General features: G+C 34.7%; 1 protein-coding gene across 1 annotated transcript; it reads left to right on the top strand.

The window, feature by feature from the left end:
* Window positions 1-15,297: 15,297 nt before the first annotated feature.
* LOC102118042 (RNA polymerase II, I and III subunit K) lies at window positions 15,298-16,240 on the top strand. Its single transcript, XM_005548249.5, has one exon. The coding sequence runs from the start codon at window positions 15,335-15,337 to the stop codon at window positions 15,509-15,511; it is 177 nt and encodes a 58-aa protein (XP_005548306.1). The 5' UTR covers window positions 15,298-15,334; the 3' UTR covers window positions 15,512-16,240.
* The last annotated feature ends 1,217 nt before the right edge of the window (window positions 16,241-17,457 follow it).

The raw sequence follows: 17,457 nt of genomic DNA, 5'->3' as shown, positions 1-17,457 counted from the left end.
TTAGTTTTGTATGTTCTTTGTGTGGTTGGTGACCCATATTAAATGAGTTCTCTATGTAATCAATAACATTAGCGAGCACTTAAGAAATGCATTATATATATGCTTTCCATATATTGATCTAAATGTAATATGACAACATGCCTGTGGACAAAAGTCCTATTTTAATCATTATCCTAACATTATAGATGAGTATTTTGAGACAGGATATCAAGTAACTTATTCAACTTCATACAGCTGTTAAGATGAGGTGTTTGGATCACAACTGAAGTATTCCACAGTCATGATTACTTTATTATGATCTTTGTCCATAAGCAGATGATATATTTAACAGACCTTGACTTCTTGATGAACATTTTTCAGGAAGTCTAAAGGTGGTATGGCTGTGATTATACTGGATAGAAACAGTAAATCATCTCATCCATTTTTACAAATATCTCTGTAATACCTACTTTGTGCCAGGTTTTACATTTAATTAGCTTGCATCTTTGGCCAATAATCTTTCCAAACAAATATGCCTACAGAAATAACAGAAGGGTAATATAATTAAGATAGCGATACCTTTGTTTTTTTCATAATTTAAATTTGAAAAGTAAAAATAATTTTAAAAAGTGACATTAAACCAATTTTTGGAATTATATACTGAAGAAGTAAACTAGAATGTAAGATAAGAAAGAGACTTTATATAAAATTGTATTGTTAATCTAAAAATATAGAGCATGAGAACCTGAAATTTATGAAAGTAGAACAAAATGACTTTCCCATGTATCCAGGTTTTGTTGGTACTTGTCTCTGATTTTTATCGGCGAGAAAGAGAAACAACCTTTTCAGGCTGTTAGTAAGAAGAAAATGAAATGAAGCATCTGATAGAAGATTTTAATTATAAGGCACTGTACAATCAAATATTTCCAAAATGTGATTCAGGGAAAAAAAATAGAGAAATTCACTTAGCAAATCTAGCATTGGTCTTACCTTCATAGGTTCATCTTCTTTTAATTAGACTCATCAGATAAAAATAAGCTGATATTTAGCCTTAAATGGAACCAAAACTTGTTTCAACTTAAAGATGTATAACCCTTTTTCTACTAATACATTAGTAATGACTTCATTCTTTTTAATTTTTCTGATGCCTTTTGATGAAATCTGACCTTTGTTGTTTCAACCCAAGTCTGAAACTGGAATATTATCTTATTTATATATATATAAATAACATTTCTCCCTCAACCAAAGTTTCTGCACTGTGAAATTAAGACTTACAATAACTACTTCATGCAAAATATTTAATTCCTACATCTTTATTAAGAGCTCATCTTTAGAACATCTTTGACAGCTAAGCATTGTATTCTGATTACTCTAGTGAACTCTCATTCATTTATAAGCAGTATCAGGAACTATGCTCTCCAGAAACTTTTTACAGAGTCCTTATACTAGTAATTCTCAAAATGTGGTATCTGAACCAGTATATTAACAATACCAGAAAACTTGTTAAAAATGAAAATTTGGCTCCACTAAATCAGAAACTTTGGGTTGGTGCCTAGCATCTCTGATTTTCAAAATCCACTAGGTATATTTAATGCTGTTTGGAAACCATTGGCTCAAATTATGTTTTCCTTCTTTAGTATTTAGATATTATTATGGGCATACCTCACTTGTTAAATTGGACACATTTTATTTCTATTATGTGGTTATTTTTCTTTATCGACTAATCAATTCTTTATCATTTTTTTAGTGAAGTAACAACTTCTCATGCATTTTTGTATTCCGTAGTGACTAACAGTGTCTCTCAAATTCTAGGGCAGACCTATGTCTAAAATAAATATATAAAGTGTTGATTCCTTCTTCTATTTTACATATAAATTATCTACCACTTGCTTTTAATGGAAATTTTTTTTCTGAAAGGATTGAAAAATCTGGTGGCAATAAAATTCTCTAGATTTACTGGCAAAACAATGCACAACAATTAATGTGATTAAGCTCTTAAAAAGTACATGCCAACTTTCAGTTCTAATCAAGATGGAATAGGTATACTTCTCCATATTCCTAACAATAAATAAAGCTAAACCCCCCAAATGTCACATGCAAAACAAACATAAGATCTTGAAATAGAAAGAGAAGAAGGCATATTGACTACACACCTCAGGACTTGAGGAAAAACATGGAAGTAAGTTTCCTGGGTACTGGATTTTCTTTTTCTTTTATATATCCCACTGGGTGCTAGGGAAGCAGCCCAACTGGAAATAACAATGAGTAGAGAGAGACAAAAATAGAGCATTCACAAGAATTATCTGTTCTTAACAGCCCAAATACAAGAAAAGGAACAGCCTAGCAAAAACAGCCGACTCTAATCAAATATTGAAAAAAATCTTCTGACTCCCTACTCAGTTCCATTAGCAATGGAAGAGGAGGGGAGTCTAGACTTCCACACTTGTTTATCTGTCATGAAGCACTTCTTCCCCTTATAGGAATAGTGTCACAGAAGACCTGGTAAAGAGCTAATATTTTCATTCCTACACTACCGGTTTAATAAAAATAAATGTATGCAAACTATTATATTAAAAGGCAAAAACCTACATAATAATATTAATTGACAAAGAAAAAGTTTTTAATAAAATCCATTATTCATGATGAAATTCTCAAACACTGTAGGAATGAAGGGAATTTCTTCAACACTATGGTCGACTTTTAAAGAAAGAGCCTCCCATTATTATAGTATGGGAGTCTAAGTCTCTTTGTAAGTCTCTAAGGACTTGCTTTATGAATCTGGGTGCTCCTGTATTGGGTGCATATATATTTAGGATAGTTAGCTCTTCCTGATGAATTGATCCCTTTACCAGACACATGAAAAAATGCTCATCATCACTCGCCATCAGAGAAATGCAAATCAAAAACCACAGTGAGATACCATCTCACACCAATTAGAATGGCAATCATTAAAAAATCAGGAAACAACAGGTTCTGGAGAGGATGTGCAGAAATAGGAACACTTTTACACTGTTGGTGGGACTGTAAACTAGTTCAACCATTATGGAAAACAGTGTGGCGATTCCTCAAGGGTCTAGAACTAGAAATATCATTTGACTCAGCCATCCTATTACTGGGGATATACCCAAAGGATTGTAAATCATACTGCTATAAAGACACATGCACACATATGTTTATTGCGGCACTATTCACAATAGCAAAGACTTGGAATCAACCCAAATGTCCATCAGTGACAGACTGGATTAAGAAAATGGGGCATATATACACCATGGAATACTATGCAGCCATAAAAAAGGATGAGTTCATGTCCTTTGTAGGGACATGGATGCAGCTGGTAACCATCATTCTCAGCAAACTATCACAAGAACAGAAAACTAAATACCGCATGTTTTCACTCATAGGTGGGAACTGAACAATGAGATCACTTGGACACAGGAAGGGGAACATCACACACTGGGTCCTATTGTTGGCGGGGGAGGGATAGCATTAGGAGACATACCTAATATAAATGATGAGTTAATGGGTGCAGCACACCAACATGGCACATGTATACATATGTAACAAACCTGCACATTGTGCACATGTACCCTAAAACTTAAAGTATAATTAAAAAAAAAAAAGCAAGAAAGAGAGAGAAGAACACATACACACACACAACAAAATAACCTACTGTAAACATCATTCATAATGACCTAAAACTGAACGGTTTTCCCCAAAGACTGAAAATAAACAAGAATGTCAACAGTTGCCAGTCTTTTTCAACATAGTATTAAAGTAGTAAAAAGCACAATAAGGAAAGAAAAGGAAAGGCAAAACATATATATCGAAAAGGAATAAAAACTATCTCTGTTTGCAGATGACATACTGGTATACACATAAAATCCAAAGAAACTCCAGAAAAGTTCAAATATTAACAAGTGCTACAGCAAAATCAGAAATACAAGATCAATTTAAAAAATCAATCATGTAACTATACAACAGTAATGAGACACGGAAACCAAAATTATAATACGATATTTTTTAGGAATGTTTTCAAGGAGATAGAAACACAGAAAAGATACAGACATGAAAAACCATTCAAAAGACTAAAGAATTCAGGAGCTGTTTCTTTGAAAAAAAAAAAAAGATAAAATCGATAAGCTGCTAGCTAGACTAATAAAGTTGAAAAGAGAAGATTCAAATAAACACAATCGGAAGTGATAAGGGGAATGTTACCACTGACCCCACAGAAACAAAACCATTAGAGAATTTTATGAATATTTCTATGCACATAAACTAAAAGAAATGGATAAATTCTTGTACACATACACCCTCCCAGGACTGAACCAGGAAGAAATTGAATTCCTGAATAACCAATAACAAGTTGTGAAATTGAGGCAGTAATAAATAGCCTACCATACAAGAAAAGCCCAAGACCAGGAGGATTCACGACTGAATTCTACCAGGTGTACAAAGAAGAAATGGTACTGTTCCTACTAAAACTATTTCAAAAAATTGAGGGGTGCTCCTCCCTAACTCATTCTATAAGACTACCATCATCCTGCAAAAAAAAAAAAAAAAAAAAAAAAAAAGACTGGCAGAGGTACAACAACAAAAAAGAAAACTATAGGCCAATATCCTTGAGAAACATTGATGAAAAAAATCTTCAACAAAATACTGGCAAATCAAATCCAGCAACATATCATAAACCTTATCAACCACAATCAAGTTGGCTTCATCTCCAGGATACAAGGTTGGTTCAACATACACATATCAATAAATGTGATTCATCACATAAACAGGACTAAAACAAAAAACACCTGATTATCTCAATAGATGCAGAAAAGGCTTTCGATAACATTAACATCAATTCATGTTAAAACTCTCAATATATGACATATTGAAGAACCATACCTCAAAATAATAAGAACCTTGTATGACAAACCCATGGCCAACATAATAGTAAATGGGAAAAAGCTGTAAGCATTCTCCTTGAAAACTGGCAAAAGACAAGGATGCCCTCTCTCACCACTTCTCTTCAGCGGAGTATTAGAAGTTCTGGCCGGGGCAATCAGTCAAGAGAAAGAAATAAAGAGCATTCAAATAGAAAGAGAAGAAGTCAAACTACCCTTGTTTGCAGATAACATTATCCTATATCCAGAAAACTCCATAGTCTCAACTCAAACGCTTCTTAAGTGGATAAACAACTTGAATAAAGTCTCAAGATTCAAAACCAATGTGCAAAAATTAATAGCATTCTTATACACCAACAACAGTCAAGCCAACAGACAAGTCAGGAAAAAACCTCCCATTTGCAATGGTCACAAATAGAATAAAATACCTAGGGATAGGATTAACTAGGGAGGTGAAAGACCTCCACAAGTAGTACAAACCACAGCTCAAAGAAATCAAAGATGGCATAAACAAATAATAATAATAAAAAAAAATCCATGTTCATGGATAGGGAGAATCAACATCATTAAAATGGCCATATCGCATCAAGCAATTTACAGATTCAATGCTGTCACCATTAAGCTACTACTGACATTTTTCAAAGAGCTAGGAAAAAAAAATATGTAAAAATTCATATAGGACCCAAAAAGAGCCCAGATAGCCAAGGCAATCCTAAGCAAAAATAACAAAGCTGGAGGCATAAAGTTACCCAACTTCAAACTATACTTTAAGGTCACAGTAATGAAAACAGTATGGTAGTGGTACAAGAACTTACACACAGACCAATGGGAACCCAAAAATAAGAAGGCACACCTACAAATATCTGATCTTCGACAAACCTGACAAAACCAAGCAATGGGGAAAGATTCCCTATTCAGTAAATGCTGCTAGGATAACTGGCTAGTCATATGCAAAAGATGTAAATTGGACCCCTTCCTTACACCATATGCAAAAATAAATTATGTTGGATTAAAGATGCAAATGTAAAATCCTAAACTTTTATAGTTTCCTTCCTAAACCCTGGAAGACAACTGAGGCCATACTATTCAGGACAGAGGGATGGGCAACGATTTCAGGATGAAGACCCCAAAAGCAATTGCAACAAAGCAGAAATTGACAAACGGGATCTAAATAAACTAAAGAGCTTCTACATAGCAAAATAAACTACCTATGTATGTTTTTATTTATTTATATTTTGAGACGGAGTCTTACTCTGTCGCCCAGACTGGAGTGCAGTGGCGCCATCTTCCCTCACTGCAAGCTCCCCATCACCGGTTCACGCTGTTCTCCTGCCTCCGTCTCCCGAGTGGCTGGGACTACAGGCGCCCGCCACCACGCCCAGCTAATTTTTTTTTTTTTTTTTTTTTGTATTTTTAGTAGAGTCGGGGTTTCACCGTGTCAGCCAAGATGGTCTTGATCTCCTGACCTCGTGATCCACCCGCCTCGGCCTCCCAAAGTGCTGGGATTACAGGCATGAGCCACCACGCCTGATCTAAACTATCAATAGAGTAAACAGACAATCTCTACAGAACGGAAGAAAATTTTTGCAAAGTATGCATCCAACAAAGGTCGAATATCCAGAATCTATGAGGCAGTTAAAATATTTAGAAGAAAAATAGTGCCCTAATAGGTTAGTAAAAGCCATGAACAGACACTTTTCAAAAGAAGACATACATGTGACCAAGAATCATATGAAAGACAGTTCAACATAACTGATCATTAGAGAAATGCAAATCAAAACCACAATGAGATACCATCTCACACCAGTCAGAATGGCTGTTATTAAAAAGTCAAAAAATAACATGCTGGTGAGGTTGTGAAGAAAAAGTAACACTTATACACTGTAGCTGGACATGCGAATTAGCTAACCATTGTGGAACACAGAGTGGCAGTTCCTCAAAGACCTAAAGACAGAAATATCATTCACCCTAGCAATCCCATTACTGAGTATGTACCCAAACAATATAAATCATTCTATTATAAAGGCACATGCACGTGTGTGTTCATTGAAGCACTACTCACAGTAGCAAAGACATGGAATAAACCGAAATGTCCATTAATGATAGACTGGGTAAAGAAATGTGGTACATATACACTGTGGAATACTATGCAGCCTTTAAAAGGAATAGGATCATGTACTTTCCAGGAACATGGACAGAGCTGGAGGCCATTATCCTTTGCAAACTAACACAGGAAAAGAAAACCAAATACCACATGTTCTCACTTATAAGTGGGAGCTAATTGATGATAACTCATTGATACACAGAGGGGAACAGCACACGCTGGGGTCTTTTAGAGGGTAGAGTGTGGGAGGAGAGAGAGGATCAGGAAAAATAAGTAATAGATACTAGGCTTAATACCTGGGTGATGAAATAATCTGTACAACAAACCCTCCTGACACAAGTTTACCAATGTAACAAACTTGCACTTCTAACCCTGAACTTAAAAGTTAAAAAAGAAATATTTAGATGTAAATACACAAGATAATATATCTAAAATAAGTTAATAAATTTGTGTTCTGAAAACTACAAAATACTAATGAAAAAAGTTAGAAGAAAGTCTAAATACAGTTGGCCCTCCCAGTCTGTGAGATCTGCATCCACAGATTTTGATATCAGCAAGGGTCCTGGAAAACGATTCCCTATGTATTCCAAGACAAGATACAGACTAGGAAAAAAACCCCACATATCTAAAATAGGTCTACTATTTAGAATATATAAAGAACTCTTAAAATTCAACAGTCAAAATTTCACTAAAGAAGCTATACAGTTGACAAGTAAATACATGAAACAATGTTTATCATCATTGCCTACTAGAGAAATGCAATTAAGACCATAATGAGGTACTGTTACGCACATATTAAAACAGATAAAATAAAAAAATTTGACAATATTAAATGTTGAATGAATACAGATAAACTAGATTGCTAAAAATGGCTGGTGTGAATCCAAACTTGTATATCTATTCTTGTAAAAGGCTTAACATTGTCTTAAGTAACTAAACATACTGTTAACATACAAACAACAATCACACTCATGAACATTTACCCTGGAGAAAGAAAATGTATTTACACACACACACACACACACACACACACAAACACACTGACACACAAATAAACTGCATGAATGTTCGTAGCAGGTTTTTTTCTGTAACAGCCAATAATTATAAACAACCATGTCTTTGGTACATTAATAATTACAGAAATTGTAGTACAATTGCGCTATGGAATATTACTCAGCAACAACAAGGCATGAACTACTGATACACACAGCAGCTTGGGTAAATCTCAGGAGCTGTCTTAGTCTGCTTAGACTGCCATAACAAAATACCATAGACTGGGTGACATAAACAACAGAATGTTGTTGTCTAGCTGTGGAATCTGGAAGTACAAGATCAGGGTCTAGCATGGTCGGGTTCTACTGAGGGCTCTCTTTCTGACTTGCACATGACCACCCTTTCACTGAGTGTTCGCAGAGCCTTATCTTATGTGTGCAGAGAGAGCAAGCTATCTGATGTCTCATTTTATAAAGGGATTAATCCGATCATGGGGGCCACACCCTCATGGCTTCATCTAACCCTAATTACATCACAAAGATCTCAGCTCCAAATACCATCACCTTGGGAGTAAGCAGTCCAAATATACATCTGAAGTGGGGGAACACATTCAGTTATAAAAGAGGCATAATGTTAAGTGAAAATAGCCAACCCCAAAAGCTCACATCCTGTAAGCTTCTACTTATTAACATCATTAAATTATAACAGTTTTTTAAAATAACAAATATTGCATTATTTAAAATAATAAAATTACGGATATAGAGAACACATTAATAATGGTATGGCTTTAAGGAGGGGTGAGGGGGTTAGTGAACAAGGTGGTTTGTATGACTATAAAGGGATAGTACACGGGAGATCTTTTTGGTGAGGAAATAGTTCCTTATCTTCATTGTGATGGTGATTACAGGAATCTACACAGGTGATACCATGGCCTAAAGCTAGACACACTCATTGCACCAATGTCAATGTACTTGTTCTGATACTATACTACAATTACCTAAGGTATAACTGCTTAGAGGAACTGGGTAAAGGGTACATAGACCCTGTCTACTGGTTTTGCAACTTTCTGTGAATAAATAATTTTTTCAAAATAAAAGTTACAAAAATAATAAAAACAAATGTTGGGAAGACAGGTGAGGCAGAGGACTGTTCTTCTGGGGCACAGTGCACTGTGAGAGCCCATGAAAAGACGAAGGCAAATGACATTTGGAAATTAACTCCCAAAGATCTTTGCCTAGATCTATCAGAGTATATTGCATTGGTCAATGTTTTGTTTTGAGCTTAGTCAAGCCTATGCTGAGTCCCAGTCAGGACAGGTACAGGCATACTTTAGAGATACTGTGGATTAAGTTCCAGATCACTGCAATAAAGTCAGTGTCACAATAAATCAAGTCACACAAACTTTTTTGATTTCTCAGTGCATATAAAAGTAATGTTTATGTTATATTATACTCTGTTAAGTATGCAATAGCATTGTGCTTAAAAAATAATGTACATACCCTAATTTCAAGATGTTATTTTCTAAAAATGTGAATGATCATCTAAGCATTCGGCAGGTCATATTCGTTTTGCTGCTGGAGGATCTTACCTCTGTGTTGGTGACCGTTTACTGATTAGAATGGTGGTAGCTGAAGGTTGGGATGGCTGTGCCAATTTCTTAACATAAGGCAACAATGAAGAGTGCTGTACCCACTGACTGTTTCTTTCATAAAGATTTCTCTGTAGAATGTGATGTTTTTGATAGCATTTTATCCATAGTAGAACTTCTTTTAAATTTGGAGTAAATCCTCTTAGACCCTGAAGTTGATTTTCCAATGTGGTCTAGGTAATATATTATATTTGTTGCTGTCATTTCAACAATTTCTATATCATCATCACTAGGAATAGATTCCATCTCAAAAAACATTTTCTTTGCTCATCCCCAAGAAGCAATTCCTCATATGTTCAAATTTTGTCATAAAATTGGAGCAATTCAGCCACATCTTTAGGTTTCATTTCTATTTCCCTTGTTATTTCCACCACATTTGCTGCTACTTCCTCCACTGAAATCTTGAACCCCTCAAACTCATCCATGAGAGTTGGAATTGACTTCTTCCAAGTGTTGATCCTGGTATTTTGAGTTTATCTCATGAATTATCAATGTTCATAAAAGCATCTAGAACGGTGAATTCTTTCCAGAATTTTCTCAGTTTGCTTTGCCTAGATCTATCAGAGAAATTACCATATGTGGCAGCTATAGCCTTATGAAATACATTTTTAAAATAAGACTTGAAAGTGGAAATTGCTCCTTGATCCATGGGCTGCAATATGGATACTGTGTTAACAGGCATGAAAAGAACATTAATCTCCTTGTACATCTCCATCAGAGATCTTGGGTGACCAGAGCTGTTGCCAATGAGCTCTAATAGTTGGAAAGGAATCTGTTTTTTTTTTTCTTTGTTTGTTTTTGAATAGTAGTGTTCAATAGTGAGCTTAAAATATTCAGCTAACCATTCTGTAAACAGATGTGCTATCATCTAAGCTTTGTTACTCCATTTATAGAGCACAGGCAGAGTAGATGCAGCATAATTCTTAAGGGCCCTAGGATTTTTGAAAGGGTAAGTGACCACTGGCTTCAGCAAAGTCACCAGTTGCATTAGTCCCTAACAAGAGTCAGCCTGTCCTTTGAGGGTAGGCATGGACATCGCCTCTCTAGCAAAGAATGTCCTAGATAGCATCTTCTTCCAATATAAAGAAGAAGTTTTAATCTTCTTTATATTGTTTAATCTACCCTGAAAATTAGCCATTTAGTGTAGCCACTTTGATCTATTATCTTAGCTAGCTTTCTGAATAATTTGTTGCAGCTTCTACATCAGCATTGTTACTTCTTCTTAGACTTGTATGTCACTGAAATAGTATATTTTTTAAAAACTCATGAACCAACCTCTGATCATTTCAAACTTTGTTTCCCCACCTTCTTCACTTCTCTCAGCCTTTATCGAACTGAAGAGTTGGGGCCTTGCTCAATTAGCCTTTGGTTTAAGAAAATGTTGTGTCTGGTTTGATCTCCTATTTAGAACACTTTAACTTTCTTCATATCAGCATTAAGGCTTCTTATATTATTTGTGTATTCACTGGAGGGACACTTTTAATTTTTTTCAAAAGCTTTCTATTTGCATTCATAACTAGGCTAGCTGTTTGGTGCAAGAGGCCTAGCTTTGTCCTATTTTCGCTTTTGATATGCTTTTCTCACAAAGCTTAATAATTCTGTTTTGATTTAAAGTCACACACTTGTGACTTTTCCTTCCACTTGAATACTTAAAGGTCACTGTAGGGTTATTAACTGGCCTAATTTTAATATTGGTCTGCTGCGGGAAATAGGGAGGTGTGGGGAGAGAGAGAACCAACTGGGGGAATGGCTAGTTGGTGGAGCAGTGAGAATATGCACAGTTCACTGCCTAATATGGGTGCAGTTCCTGGGTTCCCAAAACAATTACAATGGTAGCAGCAAAGATCATTGATCACGGATCACCATAACAAATATAATAATAATGAAAAAGTTTGAAATGCTACCAGAGTTATCAAAATGTGACACAGAGACATAATGAGCACAAGCTGTTGGAAAAATTCTGCCATTAGACTTACTTGACACAGGATTGCCACAGAACGTCAATGTGTCGAAAACACAGTGTCTGTGAAGTACAACAAAGTGAAGTGTAATAAAATAAAAGGAGGTGTGCCTGTAAAGGGCTTGGGAATTACATGAACACAGGCCAAGGAAAATGGAAATCTTTAGAAACAGATTAGAATAAGTGGGTAGATATTGCTATAACTTAATTGGGTGTCTCTTCTAAAACTCATGTAAAAATTCAGCTGTCATTGTAACAGTGTTAAAAAGTGGTACCTTGAAGGGGTGATTAGGCCATGAAGGCTTTGCCCTTATGGGTGAAACTAATACAACTGTAAAAAGGCAAGTTAGGACCCTTCTTTCTCTCTTGCTTTCTTGCCATGTGTTGACACAGCAAGAAGGCTCTCACCAGATGCCTGTGCTTTGATTCTGGGCTTCCAGCCCCTAGAATTGTGAGAAATTACTGTTTCATTCTTTTTATAAATTATCCAATCTCAGGTATTCCGTTAGAAGAGCAGAAAATTAAGATGTTGGGGCAAGTTGAGCCTAAGGAACAAAGGCAGAGATGATGCTGTTTAAGTCAGAAATAACTTCAGGAAAATATTACCATGTTCTAGGTAAGTTCTTTATTATTATTATTATACTTTAAGTTCTAGGGTACATGTGCACAATGTGCAGGTTTGTTACATACGTTTACATGTGCCATGTTGGTGTACTGCACCCATTAACTCGTCATTTACATTAGGTATGTCTCTTAATGCTATCCCTCCCCCTCCCCCTCCCACTACCCCATGACAGGCCCCAGTGTGTGATGTTCTCCTTCCTGTGTCCGAATGATCTTAGATCTAGGGAAGTTCTTGATGAGGAAAGTTGAAAAGGTTCATTTACTTTCTCGAGGCTCACTCAGGCATTACTACTTTGTTTTTAAGACACTCTGATTATGAATGGAGAGACTCATTCCTTTTAGATGTTAAGGATTCAATGAATAGCTTCCACAGTTCAGATTTCTTCACTAAATGAATTTTTTTTTTTTTTTTTTTTTTTTTTTTTTTTTTTTTTTGAGATGAAGTCTCACTCTGTTGCCAGGCTGGAGTACATACAATGGCGCAAATCTCAGCTCACTGCAACCTCTACCCCCCAGGTTCAAGCGATTCTCCTTCCTCAGCCTCCCGAATAGCTGGGACAATAGGTTTGCGTCACTATGCTCAGCTAATTTTTTACTTTTAGTAGAGACAGGGTTTCACCATGTTGGCCAGGATTGTCTCGATCTCTTGACCTCGTGAACCGCCCACCTCAGCCTCCCACGGTGCTGGGATTACAGGAGTGAGCCACGGCACCTGGCCTAAATGAATCTTTTTTAAAGACTACATTTTTCTGACTCCCTTGGGCTTTCACAAGATTTATACAACCTCTATGGCCCTGACTGAGATGATGGTGGTGGGATCTTGAACCCTTCTCACACAATAGTTCTGTTTCTGGCGATCCCATCTCCATTAAACAATGACTATGTGAATTAAAGAGGGTGCTAGTAAAAACTGAGCAAAATATGAATTGCTAAGTATTTTCTTTTCTTTAATCTTGTGTGTTATGCTGTCTGGAGCAGATGGTCAGATGACTGGTACCTTCTCACAAAGTTACTAATCATTATCACTGTGTCCTTTGAAGTGTCACTTTCATCCTGTTTATTTCCTTTTTCTTCTCTCTTCATGTATATTTTTATTTCATGTATGACAAAAGTCCCTGATATTCTTTTATGGTTTTTTTTTACTTGCTATGGAAATCTTTCTTGATATGAAAAGAAAAAAAAAAGTAATTAAGAGCCTGTGAAGTATGAAGTGACTAATGAACTGTTAAACTCAACAACTGGTGTCTTTAAAATTCTGGAGGCATGAAATGTGTATTGTTCTCATCAGTAGTCATACTCGTGCAATTACAACTTTTAAAAATTAAGACACTCAGGGCAAGCTTCCATCATATGACACTGAAGGAAACAGCCACTAAGATGCTTATTCTGCTACTCGTGTTACACATAAAATATAAAGGTGATTTATTTAATTAAATGATACCAAATCAACGCTGATTCGTAAATAAAACTGGTAATTTATGGATGCTTCTTGACTCTTCTACTAACCTGTCAAGTCGGCTCTTTAAAGTGCTGTATTTGGTGCTGCACCTTTTATTCTACACATTTTTATCCTCTTTAGTTCCTCTGTTAGAACATCTGTTGAGTAATGTACGTGTAAGATCCACTGCTAGCAAAATTTACATGTTCTGTTGCAGTAGAATATTCTAAAAAAATGGCAAGTCAGACATGCAATGGCATTTTAAAGGGAAAATGCAGTGAATTTAGAAAGAAATGCTCAATGTGCAGGACTAAAGTATATATGCTGGAAAGCATAAGAGAGAGTGGACAACAGAGAACACACTCCATGTTGTAAGACCAACGAGAAGATATTTTGAATATAAGAACTGTACCTTCTCCTGAGCAAATACTAATTTGTCAAATCCTATCATTTAATATTCTCCCTGATTTTTACAATAGGAATGATATGCCTGCATAGTTTTAGATTTAAATTCATGTGTCTATCAGTAATATACATTACTGTTATTTACAGATACGGTGCTGTATTTAACTTTCCATATGGAATTCAAAAAAAGTCTATGTATCATTTTACATAAAGATATTTTATTGTTAAAACTTTGGTCTATGAACCTTCATGATAAAATTGCAAACACTCTATGAAGCATAAATTCTAAAGTATCTTTTATAAAATCCTCAATCAATAAATCACAGTAAATGCTACAAATTGGCAAAGCATAACTGTGGCTTCTATGTGATTGGCATCCATTCCACTTTTACAAGCTAGATATGCTGTGTCGAGGATGCAATGAGATACACAGTAGTTTTTTTTTAATCCACACAAATATTAACATGTCGAGCTTGAATTACAGTTTGAAAATAATTCAATTCACACAGGTAGTATGACTACTTAACAAAACAAATTTAAATGTGAGTAATTTATTCTTTAGAAGTGGTTTAGAGCATAATTGAAGCCATGTTTTATTGCATTGATTTCCACCTTTGAAAAATTATCTATCAAATTGTAATGAGTCACAATTTTAATAAGAACATTAGAAATGAATAACAACTGGTAAAAATGCATGTAAATTGTTATTGTCTTCAAAATCAAGAACATAAAGACAAATTAGGGATTATCAACTTACTTAAATGCTATGAAACATTTAACTTGAAAATCAACTTGTACACAGAATGTATCTATCATTCTTAACCTGAAATGCTTAGTAAAGTAGATTAGTTTAGAAAATTAATAATAGCTTTTCTAATGATCTAATTTAATAAGTGTATACAAATTTTTATAGGAAGATATATCAGACCTTTTTATCTTTTGGATTGCCTTAAAATATGTATGTTGTTACTTTTATTTTATAAAAATAAAAAAAAATCTACTGGATATTTAGCAGTCTTCTAATTTATTTTTTGTCAATGAACAAAAGCCACCATCCTAGAAGTACGGATAATCTGATCCCAAACTGGTTTTCTTTTTCCCAATAATGTATGATTTAAAATCAACATACATTATTGTAGAAGTTGAAGCTATATTGATATTTTCAGGGAGACTTGTGAACTGAGTTGGGAGAAAAAATAAAAGAAAAAGATTAAAAATCAAAATGTGCATCAACATTTGTAAAAAGACTGTAACTGGGGAGTGGGAAGTTCTTCCGTGCTGTGGGCTAACAATGGACACCCAGAAGGACGTTCAACCTCCAAAGCAACAACCAATGATATATATCTGTGGAGAATGTCACACAGAAAATGAAATAAAATCTAGGGATCCAATCAGATGCAGAGAATGTGGATACAGAATAATGTACAAGAAAAGGACTAAAAGATTGGTTGTTTTTGATGCTCGATGAAACCTGGGAATTCAGAGGAGTGTCTTCACTTATACTTGGATTTGCTGTCTTAACGTTTCTGATTGTTGTATTTCGATTTTACATACAGTAGTTCTCTCTTTGGGGGATACATTCGAAGGCCCCCAGTGAACTCCAGAAACCTCAGATAGTACCAAACCTTTATACATTGTTTTTTCTATATATACTATGATATATATGTGAGATATATATATGATAAAGTATAATGTATAAATTAAGCATAGCAAGAGATTAATAACAATGTAATAGGACAATGATAACAAACTGTAATAAAAGTTATGTGAATGTCGTTGGTCTCTCTTGCTCTCAAAATATCTTCTTTTACAGTACTCACCTATTTTAGAATGTGGTTGACTACAGGTAACTGAAACCACAGAAAGGGAAACTTCGGATGAGGGGGGCACTACTGTACTTAGGAATACAACTATATATACACATGATTTTATCTTTAAGACCATATTGTATTTGGGTATCTACTAATATTCTGTATAAAGCAATTTTTTGTTCCATTACATTACTTTTTGTTTCATTGTATATGTAATCTGACACACAATAAAGGGCAAAGTTGCTTCCCCAAACCATACTTTTAATCAAAACCTAGAATCATCTGCAGTCCTTGTTAAAAATGCAGGTTTCTAGAACCCTCTGAAGTTCTGATTAAATAAATTTATTGGAAACCAAAAAAAAAAAACAAAACAAAACAAAACAAAAGACTGTAACTGAAAAAGATGGACAGTAAGAGGTTAAGAAATCATTTAAAAAGAGGCAGCTGTCAAGTGGGCTTGATCGAGGCATCAAGCATTACAACAGAAAAAAGGAGAGATCCAGGGAAGGCAGGCAGTATTTCTTGAATAGCTATATTGGATTTGAATGAGGTCTCAGGTTTCCATGATTCTTAGCTAAATCAGTATTCATATATGCTACCTGATAGAAAAATTATATATATTTTTTCCAATTTGTATCTGAATTTTGGCATTTTAATTTCTGTTCTATGCTGGACAAATTTCAAACAAATGTTCCAAAGTAAAATAAGTGAATTCCTTTAACTTCCAGTGCTTTCAAATTTTAAATGAATTAAAGATCCATGGAAGTTTAGCAGTAGACATTCCTCTCTACATAGGGAAACCAAGTGTGGGATACATTTACTCAACCATGGCTCTCTATTAAATCTTGTTAATCTATGAGAAATTGATCTTTACTCTTTCTGAGACTATATTCTCCCCCATGAAAAGAGGAGGGGAAACAGACTACTCTCCTTAGTATGTCATTCCCAGTGTATGGGATATTTGAAAAAATAATTTCTTATTCACATCTTCCATGTAAATTAATCTCCTTTCCTTTTGTATTTTATTGTTCAGTTTATAAAATATTATTGAAAATTTGTTTTTTTTCCATATTAACAACAAAAATATCAGTCAGTGCAATTTTTTCCAAATAATTTCTTTGTTAATTGAGATAAAATTTATTTTTTTACCTTTCACACTATGCTCCAAATTAAGCTTAAATTTTATCAGTATGGTTTTAATTCTATCAAGATGATCTTTTCACAAATCTTTATTGGTTTGATCTCTTTCTCTTCATTCATTTATACTTTATACAAAAGTCAATTTAATACAAATTAGTTATTAATATTAGAATAAATACACTTAGATTTAATTCAATGAAGATAGTTTATGTTTGACTGCCATTTTGAATTACTTACAGAACTCTTTTCCACCAAAATATCATAACACATTCAAATGCTACATTAACAAGCTAAAAACTTATAAAGTTACCTTTCATTCACCAAGAATGCACATAACTAAGAACATAGCAACCTAATAGTCAAAATCTGAGTAGGTTCAGGAGAGTTACTCATGTAAATATGTGTTACTGTGGGGCAAAATGGTGAAGAACCACGAATCATATTCCTTGGCTCTTGGGCTGCT

This window comes from Macaca fascicularis, chromosome 2 (genome assembly GCF_037993035.2).
Source record: "Macaca fascicularis isolate 582-1 chromosome 2, T2T-MFA8v1.1".
NCBI classification, from domain to species: domain Eukaryota; kingdom Metazoa; phylum Chordata; class Mammalia; order Primates; family Cercopithecidae; genus Macaca; species Macaca fascicularis.
The sequence above is the reverse complement of the archived record's forward strand: the minus strand, read 5'-3'. Positions and strand labels throughout refer to the sequence as shown.

Excerpts from the sequence above, each read along its gene's own strand:
- LOC102118042 (XM_005548249.5), top strand. The coding sequence starts at position 15,335 with ATGGACACCCAGAAGGACGTTCAACCTCCAAAGCAACAACCAATGATA.